We start from the raw sequence: 18037 nt of genomic DNA, 5'->3' as shown, positions 1-18037 counted from the left end.
TGCAAGTGAATAAAGCATCATTTATTCAAAGGATTGTCTATGAGACTTTCGACAAACAACACAGGAGATGGTTAACACAATTCCTGTCTGATGGCACCAGAGTTGGCTACACGACTTTCGAGATTCTCCCCGAGAAGTGTCCATTCTGAGTTTTGCTCCGCGGGCGCTTTCTCTGCTCTTTCTGAGCGGCTAGCGGCTCCAGGTAAAGAACCCGCCTACTGATGCAGAAGACTCAAGAAATGTGGGCTTGATCCCTAGGTCGGGAAGATTCTCCTGGAGAAGGAAATGGCAACCCACTCCAGTATTCTTGCCTGGGAAATCCCATGAACAGAGGAACCAGGTGGGCTACAGTCCGTGGGGTCGCAAAGAGTTGGACACGACTGAGCTCGCGTGCATGCATACATACATAGCGGCTTCGGGGTGAGGGAAAGGTGCTGGGGAGGGGTACATTGATAAGCTTGGTCACTCTTTGGCAGATTGGAAAATTGCAGATCTGGAGGTGATGATCCGAGGTCATCTGATTATGGAAGAGCGGATCTTCTATGCGTAAGGGAGAGAGAGGTGAGGCGGAAACCATCAGAATGAGAGGAAATATATATAGCACAAACGGTGATATAATCATTGAAAGGAAAAACAGTGAGACCGCTTAAGAGGCGAGCAGAGTGGCGCAGCGGAAGCGTGCTGGGCCCATAACCCAGAGGTCGATGGATCGAAACCATCCTCTGCTAGGGAGGTTTTTACACCTGTTTATTTTCGCTAAGAGTCGCACACGACTGAGCGACTGAACTGACTGATTTTCGCTAAACTTATTCCAACCAGGATACAAGAACAGAAACCAAGTCAATTTCTACATCTTCCATGTTTAATCAATAAAAATTCACGAGTTTGATAATCCTCTAATTTGGGTTGTTTCCCACCTTACTTTAAAATCCCACGATTCTCCCACTAGGCAATTCCAAAACTCTTCTATCTGAAGTGGCACACTACTCCGAATTGTAAAATTCCTTCCATCCCTGGTGTCCAGCAGAAGAGCAATTGGAAATATTCTTTCTGTCGAGGTGGTCGACATTGTATGCTACTTCATGGAGCAAGAAGTGATAAATTCCATATTTGCTTCTGTTACATCTTCCAGTAAAGAGGTTTTTCAACTTATTACCTACTTAAGATGTTTTGATTGATTGCATTCTATTAGTAAATGCAAATATAAATTAAACCCCAAATTTGCTTATAACAGATTTGTGGTATCACTAAATATTAAAATTTCAGATTTCAATGTTTATACTTGTTTGGTACAGACTAGTATAGTAGGATGATCGAATAAAGACTTTAAGTGTAAACATACGTTATATTGGCATAAGATTCTATAGAAATGCAAGTTCAAGGAGAAAGAGATCGATGAAGTGCGAAATGTCTGGACCCATTTTTGGACGGTGTGGGTTTTGAAGGGAACCCTCTCTCCGAGTTCCTTAACCTTGAAATGATCTTTCTTCAAAGAGTTGTCTTCATGCCAATTTTATTATTAGGAGTTGTTCTAGAAATCTTAAAACGTTGTTTCTTAATTTCTCAGAATGTTAGTCCCCTAGTTCACCCTGGCTTAGTCTGAATATTCAGCCTCAAATTAAATCTCCCACTCCTTTGCTCCCCTCCGAAAGCTTCGACCGCACTGGGTTAGGTGAAGATCGCAAATGAAGAGAGAGTCTGGGTGGCTGAGCTAGCGACTAAGCCGGGTGCCTGCGGAGGCGCTCAGGTTCGCGGCCGGCAGACAGGTAATCCCTTTGGCTCAGTCCGAAGCCTCGAGACCCCTCCAGACTGCTGCAGCGCCTGTAGAAGCAGTACGAACAATCGGAGGGTAAACCGGATTCAGTCTCCGGGCGGGGGGGGGACCCTGGATGGTGGGGCTACGTCCGGAGTTTGTCATCCAGGAGGCAATGACTGACCCCTACTGGCTGCAGGAACAAAAAGGCAAAGGAAAGAAGTGCGGGAATCCCCACCCAGCAAATCCCGCTTGAGTTGCTCCCGGCTGCTGGCGCCAAGAACGTAGTCTGGGCTGCACAGGTCCTCGCGTCCGAGTCTCCAGTCTTGCGCTCCCGCGAGCTCCCCAACCCCGACTTACCCTGCGGGGCTCGGACTGCACTCATTATTCCGACTCCAGGGAACAGGAGGGCGCATGGATCAGGCCCGCCTCCCGCAGCCTGGCCCCTTCCTGCCCGCCGCTGCGGTAATCTGGAGACTCCGCGCCTGCCCAGCTCTAGCTCTGCGTGCCTGGGTGAACTCCGGCCGCGCGCTTCCTCTCCAATCCCTCTCCGCTGCAACTGGAGAGGAGAGAACAGAGGCCCGAGCGTCCAGCTTCTGCCTCAAAATAGCCAAGCAGGCCACCCCGACCGCCGACGTCCCGTGTGTCCTCTGTTTTCACCGGCTGCTGACTTTCGGATACCGGACCTGGAGGATGTGGAGCGCCCCGAGACCCTTGCTCTTTCCTCGTGCCGCGATGCCAACCGTCATCCGAACACTGCGCACTTCGACCGCGGCTGGGTTGTCGGAAACCTCGGGAGCGGAAGCCCTAATTCCAAGTCACCGACTCCGCTTCCTTGATCCGCATGGGCAGTTATCTGAGCAAGCTGGGACTTTCGCCATCATCCCCAGCAGAAGGGCGCACAGACTTGTCGGAGAGGCCAGTGAACCGCCGGCCAGCTCAGTCCCTTCATCAAGTCTACCGGATTCAGCACGTCCATCGTGCCCACCCTGCCCCTCGACACAGACCTGCGAGGAGGCCGCCGGACTGGGTTCCTACCAACCCCACCGCGTGGATGGTCAGTGAGGCTTGGAGGCGCTTTCCCACGAAGAGATGCCAGAATTCCATCATGGGGCCTCTTCCCTCAGACTGGTGGGAAGGTTACTTCAAGCGGAGTATCTGGTCTCTGCGGCACCCCAGGGCAATATGGAACCCAGTGACCATAAAGATCGTTCCTCCTGAGCGGACAGTGCCCCCCTCCGCTTCCCCAGGAGAGGTAATCAACTCTGCAGGGTCTTCGCCCTCTGAGAGGCTCCCAGACCCCTGTGCAAAGGAAACGGTGCTGAGGGCCCTCAAAGAGTGCAAGAAGGGGAAAGTGAGGTTGGAAGAACCACTGTTCCATGAGAGCTTTGACTGTAAGAGAAGTATTCCAGAGACCAGACCATCTGCATTTAAACCTCTGGTGAAAGAGGGAGTCCTCACTTCTTTTGTGCCCAGGCCTGGGCCTCTGAAGAGAAGCCTCAACCCTTGGAGCTCAGATCACAGCTTGAACAAGAGGCCCAGTTGTTCCTCCATGTACTCCTTGACCAGCACACACACAGGCGACTCCCTTAACTCCAAAAGAAATGCTATCACAAGCTCTTTCAGCTCTTCTCGAGGTTTCTCGGAACCTTGGAAGAAAAGTATTCCCGGTGCATCACTCCAGATACCAGAGTGGCCAGTAAAAAAGAAAGAAAAAGGTCATCAGTCTCACCCTCCAGTCCCACTGCTATCAGATGAGTCCCCAGAAACATCTGGAAGCTCTGGACAGCAAAATCAGATTCCACTGCTTCCATCTAGCCCTGAAAACCTGCTATCTCTCAGTCCACCTCCCCAGCTTGGTCATCCAGTCCCTGAAGACCTCGCCTTAGGGAAGAAAACTGGACTCCAATCGAACAACAAAGCCAGAGAGAATACAACTGAGATCACCACAGACTCTGTCTCTGAGTCTAGGTCTGCTATTCAGCCTTCCCTATCTCTCACCCTGCCTTCTGCAGGCACAGCTCCAACCCAGGGCACTGATCCTCAGTTGGAAAGTTTAAATAAGTTACAGAAGTCTCCAGGTCCACCGGCCTTCCCACAACCCAGTGGAGAGGTAATCAGTGCAGCCCACTCACCTCTGACAACAGCAAGCCTTCCAGCCCCATTTGGGCGCTCACAGTCAGACCCCCTTTCAGGCATCTCTTCGGACTCAAAACTCCCAGCTACTTTCATCCGTCTGGCCCCTGTTTCTCCCACATCACCAGTCACTGGCACCACAAGGCTACCTTTGACTTCTCAGGCTGCCGCGCACCTGGACTCATCTGCTGTTATCCCTACAGCCCCCACTATGCAAAGTACTTCATCTAGACTGATGAGCAGCCCAGCTCCCCATCCTCCTGCATCTGTGCCTCCTGTTGCAGCTTCTGCTGACCACATGTCAAAACCCATTTTGGCGCTCCCACCCAATAGTGAGACTGGGACCTCCTTATACTCTAGAATTTCAGTCACAGCTGCTCCATCTTCAGCTCCGGGTACCTTAACTCCCACTTTCAGGCCTATCTTTGGCAGTGTAAGACCACTTAAAACTATGCCCTTGATAGCTCCTTTCTCTTTCAAGCAGGCCTCTCCTCCACCTACCCCTGCTTCTACCCATCTCTTCCATGGCCTGGTCAAGGCTACCTCTGTAGTCATGTCCACCACACCAGCCAGCACATCCAAAGACTCTTTTAAACCACCTTCGGATTTTAGTGTAGTGAATGTTACCAGTACCATGGGCAACACTTACTCCATCCCTTCCACTTGCCACACTTTCCTTCTTGGGGCTGCTTGTGCCTTCAAGGCCAGTTTCTCCCCAGCTGCAGGCTTCATTTTGCCACCATGCCAACGTCCTTCCATCCCTACTGTACACACAGTCACTATCTTTAGCCAGGTTCTTCCCAGTGCTGTCCAAATATCCCCTACCAGGAGCACTGCCAATTTTAGGGCTAGCTCTCTGTCTGCTTCAGCCCTAGGAAACACCAACCAGCCTGCATTGTCATCCAGGATCTCCAGCTCAACCTCAGCATTCACAATTCCCTTGGGGTCAGGCCCAAGGCCACCTTTTCCACTATCCCTGGGAGCAACTCCCCAGCCTACATTTGGGATTGCATATGGGCAGAAGCAAGGAGCCCCCCAACCAGCCCTTGGCCCAAGCTTCAGTAGCTCTCTCATTTTTGGAAACTCAACAGTGGCATCCTCAATCCCAGCACAAACTCTGACTCAACCATCTTTCAACAGTCCCACTCAGTCAGCCTTTGGAGGTTTGGCACCATCAGCCTCCACCTTTTGCATCCCTACCAACCTCCGGCCAGATGTTAACAACACTCCAATAGCTTTTCCCTTTGGTCAGGCTAATACAAATGGTTTTGGAGTTGTTACCCCAACCCACCGGACTGGGGCTTGTGGCTCAGTGTTTGGTAGCACAGCCCCAAGACCTTTTGACTTTGGGGGATTAGTAACCCCTATGGACTGTGGTGAGACTGGGGTCAGTGTGATTGCTCCAGACATGAGTTCCAACGCCAGAGCATTCAGCACTGGAGCGGTGCCAAGTGGGGCAACTAGCACCATCACACCCTTGGGTAGAGGCTGGGGCCCAAAAAACCAGGGCCTGACCAGCCAGGGCACACCTTTTGCCTTGGGGAGGGCCAACATTTCTGCAAGAAAAACTATGTTTAGGGGCCCTTCCATGGATCCTTTTGCTCAGAGCACTCCTGTCCTTGGACCAGTTAAGGCAGGCAGCAGTTTTGGCTTTGGAATGCATTCTTCACCTCCCCAGGGCTCTGTTGGAAAAGGATCTTTCAGATCGCCAGCCTCATCATTTCCCATTGGCACAAAATCAAAAACCTCAAGGAATAGGGAGCAAGGGCATTCTCGAAGGCATCATTCCCATAAGAAATAACCTGTGTTCCTTGCCATTCATACTGTGATGTGGACCTCAGTGTAGTGAATTTCCTCAGCATCTTCTAAGTCTCTATAGCAAAAATACCTGAGATCTAAGGTGAGAGCTTTGCACATTCGCCTTGTGGTCCTAATCTACGTTCTAGAAGACGATGAAAGACTAAAGTATCAGTGATAATAGCAGAATGGAACTGAGTGGAACTAAATCTTTGGGACTGAACAGAGCCTTGCCTTCCCCTCCCTGCCCATTTCTTTCTGTGTCAAGGATGAGCTCAATCAGGACTCTGCCTCCTGCTTTTTTTCTGGGAACAGACACGACAGGGAGGCAACAAATACAGCCCTCTTGCAACTCTGGAAGGTGGAATAGATTCTTTCTAAATCTCAGCCTTCTTTTATTTGGCCCAAAGAAGTGGTTCCTTTATCTGATTCCCTAGGGTGACCGAGTCCTCATTTCTCTCACCTTTGCTCCTCAATTGGTTTTCAGAGAAGCTTTTATTTTTTTAACTTTTATATATCTTTGGAGAAGCTTTTAATGCAGTTTGACCTTGAATCCAACTTCTCCTTGAAGATCAGTGGTTAACCCATGAGGGTACCCGCAGGAGGGTTGGGGGGAAAAAGACACAGTGGTGCAATCTTGCTTCTGCTCTTTACACCATAGGTCATAATTCCTCCAGTATGAGTCAGAAATGCTCAGTTAGGGAACCAAAGCTTACATTTCATTTTTTTCTTTTAATTTGTATAATACCTTATATAGTCACCCTTTACATTCACACCTCTCCTAGCTGGGGTAGGTAGTGCAGTAAAACTCTTGGACCTGAGGAATAAAAGAGAAAAAGTACATAACCAATGTGAGGTCTATGAGTAAGCCTCAACATATTCCTTAGCATTTATCATCCTAATGAAAAAAAAAAAGGCAAGAATGACTCCCTGAATACATCTATCTCCTGCTTTATGGATACCTTGAAAGAGACATAATTGGAAAAATAAACCATCTCAAATTGGTTGATACAATAAAAGTAAATTGTTGACATGAGTTTATGGTATAGGAATTAATATCCAACTCACATCTATTCTGAGGCAGAGAGATACTGAGAAACTTGCCCAATCTCAACCAGTTAGTAAAGGTTAAATTTGGGACTTAAATCCTCTTGGCTCCAAAGTCTGTGCTCACTTATCCCTCCCTACAGCAAATCACCAAAGTTAGAACTCTAACCCAGGTATATATGACTCTAAATATTCATGCTATTTCACCTTTTAAAGACATTCCACAATCCAGGATTGCTGTCTTATAGAGTGGGGCGGGATAAGAGAAAAAGTATGAGATCCTTTCTACTACTCTTTACATGATAATTTAGCATTTATATAGTGATGGCTATATGCCCTGTATTGTTCTTTGCACCAGACATTCAGAGGAAATGGAAACTCCTGCTTGGGAGATAATAGTTTAGTAGGTTGATTGGTCAGTAGCCAGTGATTTCAAAATAAATGACAAAGGCTGGGGGAATGTAAGCAGAACAGAAGTTCATCTTACCAAAGAAGTCTTTGAACCTGATTTCTGTTTTAAGGTGTGTATTCTGGGAATAAACTGGGGAAGGGTGTCACAGACCAAAGACAAAACACCTTCAGAGGATCATCCAAAAAACAGAGCAGATCTGTTGGGATAACTGTTCAAGGAGTCTGACAAGCTTTGGGAGAAGCAGGGGCAGATCATAGATATGCTATAAACCATGTCCAGTGGTGTGGATAGGATTCCAAATACAATGGAGAATCCTGGAAAGATTTTAAGTTAGGAAAAACACAAGTTTGGGTTTATATTGCTCTAGTTGCTCTGTGAGGAAGGAATCAAATGGAGACAGACTGGAGGCTGGAAATGTGTGCTAGACTGTGGAGACACCAACAAACAGACAGAGGTAATTGCCTGATTAACAATCACAATCAGAATAGTTTGAGCCAGGCCCCAAAGAACTACAGTTCACTGAGTTCTCTTTTTCTTTCCTAACTCCAAGATAGGGGAAGAGTGAAATAGGAACAATGTGAAGATTTTAAAAATTAATTGTAGTTTTTGGTTGTTTCGGGTTTTTGTGTTCGTTTCTCTCCCGGCATTCCCAGCCTCCTGCCCCCAAGAACTTGAAGAAACCATTTCGTTTCATTTTTGTTTAATTGGGTGAAGAGGAACAGAACAAGTATCAGGTGGCCGGTTAGCTCAGTTGGTTAGAGCGTGGTGCTAATAACGCCAAGGTCGCGGGTTCGATCCCCGTACGGGCCAACTGGTGTGAGGTGATAGTTTTGTTACATTTACACACACATGAGAATTCTGGTCTCATATCCACTGGGGTGTCACAATTACTGTCTGAGAGATAAAGCTGGTTGAAATCCTTGATTTCCCTGAAGGTAGAAGTCCGGTAAAGAATCTGCCTGCAATACAGAAGACCCAGGTTCCATCCCTGCCTGGAGAAGGGAATGGCAACCCACTCCAGGGTTTTTTCCTGGACAGTCCCAAGGACAGAGAAGCCAGAGTCAGACATGATTGAGGGACTAAGCGCAACACATTGAACCCCATCTGCAGGGTGAAAGGATAGCAGTGAGTGACTAGCAAGGAAAGTAGAGTGGCTCTGGGCATGTTTTTCCACTGGATAACTGATTCTGCAAAGAAACTGAACTTCTTGTACTATATTCATCTATAAATAAACTGAAACCATCGACGCTTTCTACACTTCCACACTTAGGTTTTAACTAGTTCAGCAAAGGATGAAACAAGGTTTTTTAAATGACAGGTGAAAAAAAGTATTAATATCAACACAGCAGTAAAGAAAAGAAAAGTGAAAGTTGGACAGTAGCCCGCCAGGCTCCTCTCTCTATCGAATTATCCAGGTAGAGTGGGAAGCCATTCCCTTATCCAGGGTATCTTCCCCACCCAGAGATGGAACCGCGGCTTCCCACATTGCATTATAGTCAGATCTTTACCATCTGAACCACCAGCTAAAAACAGCTTCTTTAATCGTCTCTTTAGCAAAGAGTCAAAGGTCTGTCTAGTCAAAGCTATGGTTTTTCCAGTAGTCATGTTTGGGTGTGAGAGTTGGACTACAAAGAAAGCTGAACACGAAAGAACTGATGCTTTTGAACTGTGGTGTTGGAGAAGACTCTTGAGAGTCCCTTGGACTGCAAGGAGATCCAACCAGTCCATCCTAAAAGAAATCAACCCTGAATATTCATTGGAAGGACTGATGCTGAAGGTGAAACTCCAATACTTTGGCCACCTGATGTGAAGAACTGACTCACTGGAACTGACCCTGATGCTGGGAAAGATTGAAGGCAGGAGAAGTGGACAAGAGGATGAAATGGTTGGATGGCATCACCGACTCAATGGACTTGAGTTTGAGCAAGCTCTAGGAGTTGATGAAGGACAGGGAAGCCTGGCGTGCTGCAGTTGATGGGGTCGCAAAGAGTTGGACACAACTGAGTGACTGAACTGAACTGAACTGAATTGTCTTTTTATAAGAGGGAAACAGCTGTCAGTGGCCAAACCTGGAACACTTAGAACTACAAATAATATGGTTTGGGATTATAATCCAAACTGCAGTATAAAATACATATTCATAAATCCATAGTGATATAAATAAATTATTGAAAAATAAGTCAGTGAATACAGCAGAAAGGATATTTTTCCTTTAAGAAAGAATTCCAACCTAAGTAAGTAAATAATCCCCAGACCCACCCAAGACCCATCCATGGAGCTTACTTCCCTCCCTTCTGGAATATGGGCCATACTCAGTGACTAGCTTTTAAATAGTCCAGTGTTAGTGTTAGTTGCTCAGTTGTGTCTGACTGTTTGCGTCCCATGGACTGTAGCCTGCCAGGCTCCTCTGTCCAAAAGAGTCTCCAGGCAAGAATACTGGAGTGGGTTGCCATTTCCTTCTCCAATAGTCCAGTACAAAATAGGAAAACATAAGAACTTCAAAAGGGAGAAAAATGGCAAATACTACCTTAAAAATGATCAAAGTTGCCATCACCAATGGTAAGCCATGCTCCTATCATGTAACATCTGATGTAAAGTGATGGGACAAGTGCTTTATCTCTTTGTTCTCTTCTAAAAACCTATAACCTCAAGCTGTCACATGAAAAATATCAAACAAACCTAGACTGGAAGATAGTCAAGTATTCTATAACAATACTTCATCCACACCAAGAAACAATCACAGACCAAGGGAGGCTGAATACAACGTGGGATCTTGGCAGTGTCGGGCAGTGTCGTGGAGGGGGCATGGGGGAGAAGGGGGTGGAGTAGAAAGGACATTATGTAACAACAGGTGTGATACAGACAAAGTTAAGAGTTTAGTTATTAGTAAAATATCAATATTGGTTTTTTAGTTTTAACAAAGGTACCATGGTAATATAAGAAACTAATATTGAAGGAAACTGGGTAATGGGTATAAGGAAATTCTGTTGTCTTTGCAACTTTTTGAAAATCACTTCAAAATAAAAATTTAATTTTCAAAATTCTCATAGAAAGCAGGTCTTTTTTGCCACCACTTAAATCAGCATCAACACAAATGCCTGATTGAGAGTAGGTCTATGATAGGTAGTTGTTAAAAGCTGAAGGAATGTGATTGATGTCTTCTTTTGGTGAGGGACATGCAGAGATGTTTACGTGGTGATATGTGCAAGATGGTGTATTCTTGTCCTGCAGAATATTCTTCCAGAGTTCCATTCCCATACTGAAATGCAAACCAGACCAATAACATTCATCTTCAACCTATAAAAGACATCTGAAATGGAGCTATATGGTTTATATTGAACTTGAAGCTCAGTGGGCTTCTCTAACAAAGTTTCAAACCACACCTGAAATGTTTTCTTTCCCGGCTTGACCCTAAGATATTTCCATTTGTGTCAATAAACATCTTAACCACTTCTCTTTGTTACATCTTGCCTGGCAAAACTGAGGTTATCTATCACACAGTGGTCCCTTTATAAAATCCAAATTTTTCAGACAGAACAATCCCTAGTACAATGTTTTCTTGTGGAGCCTTCACAGAGCTCATACTTTTTTCAGGCAATATTAATCACTCCTTCTTTTTTGAACTTGAATAATTCAGATTACATTAATGCTGGGTGGGTTTTTTCCTTTTATTTTTTACTATTTTAACAAAGTTTTTAAAAGGATGGAAAGCAAAGCAATATGGGTGAAAATATTCTACAAGAGAAATATTCAAAATTATTAGACTGGGGGCGGGGGGTTGCAACCAAGGAAACTAGAAAGCTATTTTATTAGACTTGAACACCTAAGCTGGGGGTGATGTTTCTGTGGTGTAGTGGTCAGCACATTTGCTTTATACACATAAAGGTCCCCAGTTAAAAACTAGGCGGGAACAGCTCACTCGTCTGGTTTTTGTCACCTTACTGAAGTACAAAACTTTCCTTTGTAGTCTACTGCCCTCATGAACAGAGAAGGCAATGGCACCCCACTCCAGTACTTTTGCCTGGAAAATCCCATGAACGGAGGAGCCTGGTAGGCTGCAGTCCATGGGATCGCGAAGAGTCGGACATGACTGAGCGACTTCTCTTTCACTTTTCACTTTCAAGCATTGGAGAAGGAAATGGCAACCCACTCCAGTGTTCTTGCCTGGAGAATCCCAGGGATGGGGGAGCCTGGAGAATCCCAGGGATGGGGGAGCCTGGTGGGCTGCTGTCTATGGGGTTGCACAGAGTCGGACACAACTGAAGCGACTTAGCAGCAGTAGCAGCAGCAGCCCTCATGAAGGTTCACAACTTCAAAACAAAGATTTTCCAATATATGCTCACAACTACAGCCTTTTAAAGTACTTACTGCATTTTAACATTTCTTTACCTTTCTCTGGCTCCAACTCCAACAAATTCACGTGTGTGAATTTTATCTGGAGTATCTCCTTCCAGTCTGTGGCTAGTGTTTTTCTCTCTTAGTGAACTTCTGAAGAAAAAGGGGTTCAGTTTTTGTAAGGTACGGTGTAGCTTAGTTCTGTCTAACATATACTTGCTCATCTCAAAGGCATGGAAGTATTTTGCTACATTTTCTTCAAAAGGCTTTATTGTTTTCACTTTCACTCTTGACCTATTGGCAATGATTTGAAATGCTAGCAACTGGCTTGTAAGCAATTGAGGTACGCCTACCACAATTACATGCGAAGAGCTGACTCATTGGAAAAGACTCTGATGCTGGGAGGGATTGGGGGCAGGAGGAGAAGGGGACGACAGAGGATGAGATAGCTGGATGGCATCACTGACTCGACAGACGTGAGTCTGAGTGAACTCCGGGAGTTGGTGATGGACAGGGAGGCCTGGCGTGCTGCGATTCATGGGGTTGCAAAGAGTCGGACACGACTGAGCAACTGAACTGAACTGAACTGACTACAATTACAAATGAATTGTTGAATGAATGCAATCAAACAAGAAGCTAAAACCAACAAATGAAAAGCAAAAGGGGATGTTTCCAGATGCCTTCCATCTCTGGCATTTCTTTTCCTACCCAGAAATATTTTCAAAAACCTTCAATAAAGATTTTGTGTGTGGAGAAGGTGGAAAAGAATAGAGGAGGAGACGGAAGCAATGAATCAGAAGTTTCCCGTTCCCAGAAACTGCATGGAGAACTTGTGTCTGGTGGGGATCATCGTTTAACCTTACAGTCCTTTCCTTTTTCTCCTAGTTCCCGCTTGTCGGAGTTTGTACCCCCATCAGTACTCTCAGGCAATTATTCTGCAGTCTGCCTGGATCAAAGTCTCTCTGCATTGCAATCTTTGGATATTTTGGCCTTAATCTATGATGTTACCGTTTGAGAGTTTGCAATGAGTGCTCCAACAGTTACTGGAAACCACTGTTGTTTGTATAATCCCCACAACCAGTCTTAATTCTTTTTTGCATCCTGGAATATTTACCACACATGATGGTCAATAAATATTTGTGAATGGATCGATGAACACTCAATTTCTTTTTTCTACTATTGTGAAAGTCAAAAGAATACAGTTGGACACCAAAGATGCTGATGGCTGCAGGAACTCCTAGAACCAAAAAGCAAAACTTTTATTCCTACTGTGTCTCTCCTGCACCCTCTGCCGACAAGAAAATAAATATTTAAAAAACCCAGGTCCCTTTTCAAAAAGCAGTCTAAAAGGCTGAATTTGGAGCTGAGAAGTGCATTAGAAAAAAACAAAACTGTTTTTCCTCCTGTGTGTCTTCTTCACTGCTCACACAGAACGCTTTACTTCAGAGAATTCTGGCCAGTAAATATGTGGGAGTACCCCACCACCACCACCACCAAGTAATTCTGCAACACTAGCTGAGTGTCCTACAGTTTAACTCAATGCTGACATTATTTTTCTGGAGATAGCATCACATCCCACACATTACAAGATTAGTCCCTTTAGACTACTTCCATTTCAGATGCCAATGGAACATAGTAGGTCCTTTTGTTATCCCAACGCATAAACAGATGGTACATTTCAATAGATTGTTGGAAACTAAAAGTCAAATAAATATGCTAAATTCAAACACAGACACCCAGTAAGAGACATAGGATGTCTTCTAATTAGTCTTAATTAGTAGACTCTATAGAAACTGAAAAAAGAAATGATAAACTTGAAGGAAGGCGTAGAAACTACGCAAGTTGAAACATCAAGGGAAAAGAAAGAGCACTTAAGAATTATTGATTAATATATTTGTAATCAGAATCTCAGAAGGTGAAAAGAGAGAAAAGAGCAGAAAAGATATTGGGAGAGTTAATGACTAAGTATTTTCCCAAGGTAATGAAATACAGATATTCTTCACTTTTCAAAAGTTCACTTTGCTGCCACTTCATTTTTTGGAAAGACCTACATTGTTTTTGTTTTGCTTCCCTGGTAGCTCAGACGGTAAACTGTCTGTTTACAGTGTGGGAGACCCGCGTTCGATCCCTGGTTTGGGAAGATCCCCTGGAGAAGGAAATGGCAACCCACTTCATATTCATGCCTGGAAAATCCCATGGACTGAGGAGCCTGGTGGACTACAGTCCATGGAGTGGCAAAGAGTCGGACACGACGGAGTGACTTCACTAACTATTGTATAAGCTGAGCTCACCAGGAGCAGCCAGGGTGGAACTGCCAAGTTTCTCCCCTAGGAACTATAACCCAGCATCTCAGTATCAAGGCTGCTGCTGCTAAGTCACTTCAGTCGTGTCCAACTCTGTGTGACCACAGGAACGGCAGCCCACCAGTCTCCCCCATCCCTGAGATTCTCCAGGCAAGAACACTGGAGTGGGTTGACATTTCCTTCTCCAATACATGAAAGTGAAAAGTGAAAGGGAAGTTACTCAGTTGAGTCTGACTCTTCTTGATCCCATGGACTGCAGCCTACCAGGCTCCTCCATCCATGGGATTCTCCAGGCAAGAGTATTGGAGTGGGGTGCCATGGCACCACAGCGTTAAACTGTGTCTATAAGCATCTGTGTTTTATTTCCACTTATTTTGTGCATCTGTATGCAAGAAGGGTGCTAAGGTAATAGCTTCTTCATGCCAATTCAACTTGTGAAATGTTTCATAGGAACATTTCCACTCTGTTTTTGGATGGCATCACCAACTCGATGGACATGAGTTTGAGCAACCTCCGGGAGTTGGTGAAGGACAGGGAAGCCTGGCGTGCTGCAGTCGATGGGGTCACAAAGAGTCGGACACAACTGAACAGCTGAACTGAACTGAACTACTTTCTGATAGTGGAGGAAACCTCTACATCAAACCTCAGCTCCAAGGTCAGAGAATTCCAAGCTATACCTAGCTAGCTAGCTATGTATCCAAAACAGTAGAATTTTCATCAGATTAGATATGCCAGAAGATATTGGGATAACATTTGAAAGTGATGAGAGGCTAATTTTGTAAAATCTGTAAACCCAGAATTCTCTACCAAGCAAAAAATATTTTCCAGAACTGAATAAGAAATAAAAGTCTTTCCTGACAAACAAAAACTGGAGTGCGTTTCTATCAGACCTGCAAAATAGGAAATGTTATAAGCTGGGCTCAGGAAGAGGAAATACAAAGTAATGAATATCCACAGAAATGGATACAATAGAGGTACATATAAGGAATGTTTTTCCCAATTTTACTCACTCTAAAAATGACTGACTGCATTAAGCAAAAGTAGTAGTGACATACTGTACAGCTATAGCATACATGAAAGCAAAATCTGTGGCAGCAATGACACACAACATAGGAGGAAGTATATTATTGCAAGCTTCTTACATGGTACAGTAAGTAGCATGATATAATTTGAAGGTAGATTTTGATTAGTTGTAGCTGTATATAGAAAACCCTAGGGAAACCACTAATGATTTGTTAAGACATGCAAATGATAAGGCAATGCTCTAGACAGGAAGAAAGAGATAAAAGAAAGGAACAAAGGGGAAAAAAAAAACACTTAGAAAACAACTAATAAGATAGTGGATTTTTAAAATCCAAGTATCATTTACATCATATCTAAATTCCCTAAATCCACCAATTATAGACAGAACCTGTCAGATTGGATAAAAAGAGTTCAGAGTCAACTACATGCTGGACTATTGTCCAATTTTGCACAAAAACTGTCATTTCCGGGTAAGATACATTCTAAAGTAACTTGATCCCTGGGTGAGAAAGATACCCTGGAGAAGGAAATGGCAACCCACTCCAGAATTCTTGCCTGGGAAAGTCCAATAGACAGAGGAGCCTGGCGAGCTATAGTCCATATGGTCGCAAAAGCGTGCGACATGACTTAGCAACAAAAGCAGTTCTACCGGGAGTGGGGTTCGAACCCACGCAGACACATGTCCATTGGATCTTAAGTCCAACGCCTTAACCACTCGGCCATCCCGGTGGTGGACCCCAAGGTCTACCTATCCAATATTACAGGCTTATAATTAATTAGACTTGCTAGTCCCTGGAAGACTATGACTAATTTTACAGGAGATTAGAGATCAAGTTTAAAAAATGAAAATCCTTTTAATGTTTCTTGGAAAAAAACAATGAAACACAGTAAGTCTAGTTAATATCCATCACCACATATGGTACAATTTTTTTTCTTGTGATGAAAACTTTTAGGATCTATTCTTTTAAGGACTTCCAAATATTCAATACAATATTGTTATTAATAATGATACTACCACAGTGTAACTTAGATCTCCATAACTTATTTTCTTTTTTATTACTGGAAATGTGTACCTTTTGACCCCTTTCATTTCTTTAATACCTGTAGCTTCCCTGATAGCTCAGTTGGTGAGGAATCTGCCCATAATGTGGGAGACCTGGGTTTGACCCCTGGTTGGGAAGATCCCCTGAAAAAGGTAAAGGCTACCCACTCCAGTATTCTGGTCTGGATAATTTCATAAAATCACAAAGAGTCAGATATGACTGAGCAACTTTCACTATCATCTATTTCCGTACTCTGGCAAACATTTTTATTATATGTTACTTGTATATTTAAACAAACAAATAATGTGTGCTTTATGCCAAAGTAAAATGTTGAAATAAATACTAATCACAAACTTAGGAAAAGACTGTTCTATAGCAGTGGTAACAAGTAGCCACCAGACCTGAATTTAAACCAGTTGATCTATCCATGATAACCATTTTGTGAACATTTGCACAACCAATCACTGTCAACTCCTGCTTTCTGAAATGAGCCAGCCAGGAATGCAGTCGCTTCAGGAAACATCCCTTTGAGTGCCAACCAAACAACAAGAGTCTCTCCAGAAGAACCATGATTCCACAGAATATGTCAATCCACTAACCCTCTGAAATTCTACCCTAAGCCCCTTCCCAGAAAATATCAGTCATCAGCTCTTTCAAAGGGATGGTGCCTTACCAGCACTGCTCCCTCCTTAAATGAACATAGGCTTTGGATTTCAAGCAGTGAGTGGTGACAATGCCCCTCTGTCAAATCTGAAATGCCGAAATTTCATTTTTTGCTGGGACTGGGTTTGCTGGGGGCAGGGGTGGAGGGGAAGGAAGGTAGTGTCACTGCTGAAGAACAAATGAAGTCAACATTCATTCCCAAGTTGATGTCTGTGAGGTTATCTCCAATTTGTTAGATGACTGCAACAAAATTATTCAGTGAGTAAGTAACAAAAGGCTTGCAGTGGCCCATATGGGGACTGAACCCACATCCTTGGTGTCATTACCACCATGCTTTAGCCAACTAAGCTGACTAGCCAACTGGCAAAGAAACCTTTTCACATAAAGGTAATACAAAGATTCAGATTGCTGTACCTGCTTAAAACTAAATAATACATCGAATTAGACAACAGAGAAAATAGATTCTCAGAAACATACAGTCTACCAGGACTGACTCATGATGAAAGAGAAAATCTGAAAAGCCCTATCACTACGAAGGAGATTGATCAGTAATCAGAAACCTCTCAACTAACAAATGTGTAGGACCAGATGGCTCCACTAGTGAATTCCACCAAACATTTAAAGAAGAATTAAGACCAATCCTTCTCAGACTCATCCAAAAAGTCGGAGAGGGAGAATTCTTCCAAACACAGTTGGCCAGGCAAGCACTGTCCTGATCCCTAACAAAGAAAATGATGTCACCTCACATATTGAGGGATATAGAGAATTCGGTAAGAAACAAAAAGTTCTGGGTGATTTGCCTTATCATTTGCATACTAATTTGCATATCCCCCCTATCTACTAGTCCTGGAGTTTGAACTTGCCAAATTCTCCCCACTTTCTCACAGAAAATCTCTCAGCACCTGCAGATCTGGCTTGGGCTGGCAAAAGGGAGCCAGGTTAGATGGTGCCACACCCTCACCATCTCCTGTATGACCAGCATGTTTCCATTTATTGGACAAGAGAAAGTAGCTTGTTTTCAAAGAGGAAGTTCCCAGGAATTCACATTTAGCAACTGTCCTGCGTAAAACCATCTTGTATCTGCAAATATCCTCATTCCTGACTAAAAGTGCTTTCTTACAGACGAAGAGTTATATAAATACGAGTAACTGCTCTCAAGGTGCTCTTGTTGTTGTTGTGACGGCCTAGTGGTTAAGGCGTTGGACTCGAAATCCAATCGGGTCTTCCCGCGCAGGTTCAAATCCTGCTCACAGCGCTACTCAGTAGCTTCCTGTTCAACTCGCGAGGCGGTTTGTTTTTCGCTGTAAATCTCTGCTTCAGATTTAGTTTTTAAAAACCTGTGATAAGATTCCACGCTCTGATAACAGAAATGCAGGTAGCTTCCCTAAAGAGTTCTCTGGTATTTAAAAGCAACCAGCCAACCATGCAACGGGCTAGCAAGAACTATAAAGATCTAAGGTCATAAATACCCTTGTGGGGTGTGTGTGCGCGCGCGCGCTCTTTAAAACTATAGAAATGAGGAAGC

General features: G+C 44.2%; 1 protein-coding gene and 4 non-coding genes across 5 annotated transcripts; 4 read left to right on the top strand and 1 right to left on the bottom strand.

The window, feature by feature from the left end:
• The first annotated feature begins 656 nt into the window (after positions 1-656).
• On the top strand, positions 657-728 carry TRNAM-CAU. Its single transcript has one exon. It is a non-coding gene; the product is annotated as a tRNA-Met (tRNA).
• Positions 729-2597: 1869 nt separating this feature from the next.
• POM121L2 (POM121 transmembrane nucleoporin like 2) lies at positions 2598-5690 on the top strand. The gene has a single exon (XM_040249956.1). The coding sequence runs from the start codon at positions 2598-2600 to the stop codon at positions 5688-5690; it is 3093 nt and encodes a 1030-aa protein (XP_040105890.1).
• A 2191-nt stretch (positions 5691-7881) lies between these two features.
• On the top strand, positions 7882-7955 carry TRNAI-AAU. The gene has a single exon. It is a non-coding gene; the product is annotated as a tRNA-Ile (tRNA).
• Positions 7956-15452: 7497 nt separating this feature from the next.
• On the bottom strand, positions 15453-15535 carry TRNAL-UAA. The gene has a single exon. It is a non-coding gene; the product is annotated as a tRNA-Leu (tRNA).
• A 2150-nt stretch (positions 15536-17685) lies between these two features.
• TRNAS-CGA lies at positions 17686-17767 on the top strand. The gene has a single exon. It is a non-coding gene; the product is annotated as a tRNA-Ser (tRNA).
• The last annotated feature ends 270 nt before the right edge of the window (positions 17768-18037 follow it).

The sequence above is a fragment of the Oryx dammah genome, unplaced genomic scaffold, assembly GCF_014754425.2.
Source record: "Oryx dammah isolate SB20612 unplaced genomic scaffold, SCBI_Odam_1.1 HiC_scaffold_11, whole genome shotgun sequence".
In the NCBI taxonomy this organism is placed as follows: Eukaryota; Metazoa; Chordata; class Mammalia; order Artiodactyla; family Bovidae; genus Oryx; species Oryx dammah.
This window is presented reverse-complemented; position numbering and strand designations above follow the sequence as displayed.

What these genes read in the sequence shown, in the direction of transcription:
- POM121L2 (XM_040249956.1), top strand. Translation starts at nt 2,598, where the DNA reads ATGGGCAGTTATCTGAGCAAGCTGGGACTTTCGCCATCATCCCCAGCA.